This window comes from Schistocerca piceifrons, chromosome 1, assembly GCF_021461385.2.
Source record: "Schistocerca piceifrons isolate TAMUIC-IGC-003096 chromosome 1, iqSchPice1.1, whole genome shotgun sequence".
Lineage (NCBI taxonomy): Eukaryota > Metazoa > Arthropoda > Insecta > Orthoptera > Acrididae > Schistocerca > Schistocerca piceifrons.
Window position 1 is genome coordinate 812,263,374 of NC_060138.1, and position 6,463 is coordinate 812,269,836.

At 37.3% G+C, this 6,463-nt stretch overlaps 1 protein-coding gene across 1 annotated transcript; it reads right to left on the bottom strand.

Annotated features, from left to right (window-relative positions):
- Positions 1–3,620: 3,620 nt before the first annotated feature.
- On the bottom strand, positions 3,621–5,815 carry LOC124789910 (poly(A) RNA polymerase, mitochondrial-like). The gene has a single exon (XM_047257431.1). The coding sequence runs from the start codon at positions 5,490–5,492 to the stop codon at positions 3,816–3,818; it is 1,677 nt and encodes a 558-aa protein (XP_047113387.1). The 5' UTR covers positions 5,493–5,815; the 3' UTR covers positions 3,621–3,815.
- Positions 5,816–6,463: the final 648 nt, after the last annotated feature.

Sequence of the window (6,463 nt, forward strand, 5' to 3'; positions counted from 1 at the left end):
TTTCTTTAAAAAATTGTTTTTCATCATAAGTAAATACATAGTCCTGTTTACAATTTATAATTACTTGTCATGTAGTTTTACAATGGCTGTTGCTATGTAGCACACAGTATGCACCATGCAGTTAACAGAACTTTCCAATCCTTGAATTTAGAAAAAAAGATAATTTGTGGCAGGAGTGGCAACAGAGGTGTATTTTTTAAATTTTCTTTTAGATAAGTTAGGGTTTCCCATTTCTTGTTTATTTTAGATAGAAGATAATTGATTACTCTCGCACCAGAGTACATAAACTCAATCTGACCATAAGACCCACGAAAATTATTTTTGTTCCTTGTATTAGGGCAGTGTAGGTCCCAGTAACCTATTTTTACTGTAGGCAGCAAAAACATTAAGCAGTAAATTTACTGTAAAATTAGTGTAAGAATCAGATATTGAATGTATAAAATAACAAGAAGTTGTTGGGTGCACCTCTTAAAAATATATATATTTATAGTGACAAAATATATATATTTATAGTGACACAATGACTGTTTGCTGGCTTGTTATTGATTACATTTTCTATTCAAGATTTCCTCTATGACAGAGAATGAAGTGAAATAAAAAAAGTTTCTGATTATGGATTATAAATAAATCTTCAATTCATGGCGCTCTGTCACCTAAATGCTTCTCATACTCAACTTTTACCTCATTTTAATCTTTGGTCACCATATTGCATTTCCTTAAAGCTGTGGACCTGCTACACAGTTCTACTAATTATACTGTGTGGACTTCTTTGTCATTTGCAGAGGACCGAGGATTGTAAGAGAGCCCACAACTATGTCAGCTCAGTATGAAATGACATAACTGTCTTTTGAAGACCTCTTTGATATTTTGTTGCTCAAATAAAATAATTACACAGTTGGATGAACAGATCTCAACTAGAGCAATATGTCTGAAGTAAATCTTGTGACATCACCTAAAAGAGTGCATTGAATCAAGTCACAGTTTAGACTTAAAACATTTAAATTATTTTCTTGGGCATTGACATTGTAGACAGCGCACCTGTCTGTCTGCCATCCGAAAAAACCACCAAGCCGCAATGCCAAATCATAAATGATCCCTTCTCAGCAGCTGGAGACACTCGATCACTGTTGCACTTTGCTGATGTCCTGTGGGCACAATTATTTGTCATCTCTGCAAATGTATCAACACAAAGCGCGCCCTGTTGTCTGTTCTCTGTCTACAAACTACCTAACATACATTTTTAACTTTCATGAGCATCTTTCATCAGCCTAAGAGGATAATAGTGGAACATATTACGGGGAATCTCATGCTACACTACAAGTAGTAATTTTCAAGGAAAGCAACTTCGACGTGCAGTTGAAATCAATCGTCTCTGACAAAGGTCTTAGGCAAGCTATTTGCAGGCACATGGAAAATTAAAGAAAACCTGCAAATTAGAACAATGACATATTATTAGTTGCTACTTCTACAAATGATCGTATCATCCAGTTCTAAGGTCTGAAAACACTTGTTACGTAAGAATGTTCATAATTAGTGAGAATAAATAACTATTATTCCTTGATTTTTATCAGTTGACTGAAGTAAATGTTCAACAGATGTAGACTTATCATATTTATTTTGGTCAAACCCAGCACATTTACCATTTTTTATTGGGGGGGGGGGGGGGATGACATTTTTACTTGCATTACTTAAAAGTTTTAACAGCTTATTGAAGCATTAGACCTTATTAATACAGTCATATTTTCTAACAGACGTGACCCTTCTTTTCAGAAATGGTTTAATGTATTTACATCATAAAATTCACAACCAGAAAATTCAGAATTATTTTTTATCGTTTACTAGACGGTCAACAATAGATACTGACAGTCTATCCCTTTCTGTAGGCCAAATGCTCCCAGAATTGAAAAAAACTCTCTCAATTGGAATGTTTCACGCAAAGACATCAAAAACTTGACCATTTTAGATATACTGCAACACAAAATATCAGTCCTTTGGAACACCTTAAAAAAAATTGCTTTCTGCGTCTCTTCAGTAGTATCTGGTACTTTTTAAGAACTTGAACCACACCCTACCCTTTGGTTTTGAACTACCTGGTTCACCATTGTATGTTCAGGAAATAAACACAGCTCTTTTGTTGTGCCTATTGTGACTCAGCATCTCCGCTATATGGTGAGTAGCAACTTTCCTTCTCTGGTATTGTTAAATTTCATCCTAGATTTTCCATTGTTTAAAAATTGTATGCACTTGTTCCTGAATGTTTTTACCCTCTTTAGCAACACACTCCAGATCACTATTATTCCCATCTTTGGCTTTGGTAAAATTTCTTATATTTGGTGAAGCAGTAGCATTAATAGTACTCCTGTGTTTAGCTGTTTTCATGTGGTCTTTAATATCATCCTTTCTTTTATGTGCAACATAAAATTCTCCAGCACACAGTGTGCAGTAAACACACACATTCCCACTGTCATTGCACAATTTCAAAAATTTTAATTCCTGTTGCACATTACAGTAACATTAAATACACACTTCCTTTTGACCAATGCTAAGCAATGAGACTGAAAATGAACACAGATTAAATGATCAAAACCATGTGGACAAGTGTCTTGATGCACAACATGAACACACAGCCCTAGCCCTGTTGTTATACATGAGTTCAGCAGTGTTTTCAATCTCGTTTAGCTAGGCGCACAAACAATATTGATAACATTGCTAGCTGAATACAACTATCTGGCAAAAAGTTATTTCTCCTGCCTCTCATATGCAATGCAGACACTATATCTATGCTTTGTGTACCATATTAAGCACCTAATGGCAACACTTATCTATGAACTGTATGTTACACACACTGTTGTTGGCTTGTCAGGGTTGACAATTAAAAACACTAGTAACCAATATGGAATTATCGTGCCGAGATGTGAAGAAAAAGTACACACATTCTACTAGTAATGTTATGAAAAATAATCAAAACTGATATCATTCCATAGTCAAAAATGTTCCAGAAATAAAACAATTTTATAAAATTAACATGTACTTCACATGAGAAAGTCGTATAAGTTAGTTTCAGTCAGATACATGAACAGTACACAATGTGAAAGTTCAGCTTTCCTGTCCAACCATAAAGATTCAGGGTTACTGCTGTTTCTGTGCATCAATTAATGCAAATGCTGATTTGGTTCATTGATAATAATACAGCACATTTTAATCCCCAAACAGAGCTCATGCCCTGTCAACACTTTATTTAATCATTCAAGAACTTTGTCACAGTAGCACGATGAAAATCAACACCCCCCCCCCCCCCCCACACACACACACACAAAATATATAAATAAGCATTTTGAGGACAGGACAATGGTTGTACAGGTGTTGTTGACGTAACAATAAACTGTTACCTTTCTTTCTTCTAGACAACTTCTGATTAATTAGCTGTAAAAAATTTGACTGAATGTAAGAGGTAATTGTCCATAAATCTTAAATTAGAAAAAATACCACAGCTGACTATAACTTGCTATCAGCAGCACAAACATACAAGGAAATAAAAATTTGTTGTCCATTTCTGCTAAAGATTTATAATACTCTGATGACTCTTTCACCAATAAGTGACTACAAAATAACAGTAGGCCTACTCATGATCAAATTTATTGACATTAGCAATATACAATAATTTTGAGCAAAAATAAGCTACATTGCAATTCACAATTTTAATTTTACAGATTGCCACACACAGAATAAGGCAAAAAATTTAAATCTCTCATTCCATACACAATAGTTTTCTTAGTTAAAAAAATCTACTTTTCAACTGAAAATTTTTGCTAGCGCTACCTTGTTTCTTCCAAGAATAATTTGTTTATGGACACTCTCCTACGTTTGCTTACTGGAGGGGCAAATGACCTTTGTTCTTTACTGTGGTGATTTTCTCTGAAAAATGTCAATAAGCCCCAAGGAACACTTTTGTCAGAAGTTGGTGTTACATCAGCAGATTCTAACAACCATGCAGAATTCCTCAGCTCCATACGAAGTTTTTCTACCTCTTCTGGCCCAACATTCTTGCTTACATTTAAGTTTGGCTCCAAAGGATTTACAATGTAAAGAGGTGAATGTTCTGGCTTTATAGTGTTGGCTGATGTTAAAAGATTGATAGCTAAATTGTTAAAATCAAACGAAGAATAGAATGCAAGGAATTCTGTAAACATTATTCCTACAGTCTCAACACGATTATCCTGTTCCGAGGGGATATCTTCATGGTCAGACCCCACAATAGCAGATCTGGCATCCAAGTTGTTTAAATTCAATGCAGTGGAAGACATACTTAGTTTATCAAGTGCTGGCAATATTGGAGGCGATCTCTGTTGGAGGAAGTACAGCACCATAAGAACGAGTGAGAAGTTTGTGATCCATCTGCCTGGTACAGGGTTCGTCAGTCCTACATAGCGGGCCCAAGCACGAACGGCAAACACTAGAGGACGCACTCTTACATCGTGAGAACCCAAGATGTAAAGCAGTTCGCTCATCTGGACTGCAAATGCATTTGAGGCTGATAAATCACACTCAATACCTGTGAGATCTTGTTGAAATTTGACAATAGGCACTCGCGCTTGTAAAATCCGTTTAACTCCCGTTACACCTGGGAGGAACAACTGACACATGTCACCTACAGTTTCCATTAGCCGTTGTGTGGATGCACGTCCGTTAGGAGAAGACGTTTTGGCTTGGAACACCAGACGACAATCTTCCCATTTTTCGTGACTGTCATCACTGTCCAGCTGTAAGACTATATCAAGGTCACAGCCCATTCTTCCAAACCCATTCACCGATGATCCAAAAGGAAGAGCTTCTACGTTAGGAAATGGTCCACAGAGAGCTATTTCTATCTGCCGAGCGGTTAGAAACCGCAGTCTTTCTCCCACATCGTTTAAATGGGTTGCACTATACAACACATCTATCTGCTCTGACAAGGATTTTGCTCCTTGTAATAAATTTTTAATGTCTTTATCTGTTGGTATTGCGGTTCCGTATTGATGTTTAAGTATTGGCACATCTGACTCGCCTGTTCTTGCTTGCTTCTTTCTAGGCGACTTTGAACGAAACCATAGGAACGGAGTCCTTGTTGGCATTATGTGGCTTTCATTCAAGTGGCAACACTGATTTAGAAGTCTTTCCATTGCACTCACTGCTTTAAATTCCACGAGAATAAAGTGTGACTGTTCATTCAAACAATAATGATGCATACTTTCGATTGTGCCATATTCGGAACAATAGTTATACAAATCGGTTGCAGATTTCTCAGACTGCACCTGCACTATTACACTCCTCTTCGCCTCATTTCTTCTGTTCTCAACTTTTTCCCTGAAAGTCATAATCATCTGTTGTCCTGCAGTAATGTCATTTTGAGTATCTAAAACAATTTTTCTCGCAAAACTCCTTGAACTGGTAGTGCAAAAATTTCGGAGTGTTTTGCAAATCTTGATTGAAGTTCCCATGCGAATTAGCGTCATTTTAGAACTACGATCCACTCATATCTCAAAACAATGCACAATATATTGCTTTTCTCGTCTTTCACAGCTAAATAAAAGTCACACGATGTGCCAGATTACTAGATGTTTCATTTTAATTATCTTTTTCCGCATTTGAAGGACTCGTATGTTTCTCATAAGATGTGTCAGAGGTTATAACTATGCAGAAATTGAAAACAACTTGTCAGAAACCAGAAAGAAACAAACATACTCAAACGTAGATGGCACAATCAAGTATAAAATTAACTGAACATCTCCAGTACATTAAAGACCGCATGTTTTCTTCATATCGTAAACATTGTACTGGCGATATCTCTGGTTACTGAGCATTTCAACAGCGAAGTAACATCGATGCAAATAATCAAACAGTGCTCTACGGGCCATTCTCCGCTTAGCAGTCGGTTAAGCTCTATTCTCGGAATAGCGCGAGAAACGTGTTGTACGAACCAGGAATAATGCCTAACCGGAGAATAAACTCGAGATAATATAAGCGGCGATTTTTAGCCGGTTACCGGGCTTAACTGGGGAAAAACGTTTCAAGAAGGCAGGAATAGTGACAGATGCAGCCAGCAATGACGAGATTTTGGCTGAACTGTTCATGAGAACGACGAAGGAAAAGATACAGTGACGACACTGATTCCGAATTTGTATCTAGTTTTCCTTATCAAAGGAAGCTGTACTTCGTCTTGTCAATCTTGTACGTAAGAAACTGGAGCATATGACGGACAGGCGAGATTATTTCTCTGTCTGCCGGTTTATCTGAATGTTAATGCAGCGGGCCCGGGTTCGATTCCCGGTCGGGTTTGAGATTTTCTTCTTTAATGGACTGGGTGTTGTGTTATCATCATTTCATCCTCATCACCGGCATGCGAGTCGCCGAATGTGGTGTCGTCTGAAATAAGGCTCGCACTCGGCGGCCGAGCTTCCCCTAATGAGGCCTCCTGGCCAGTCAA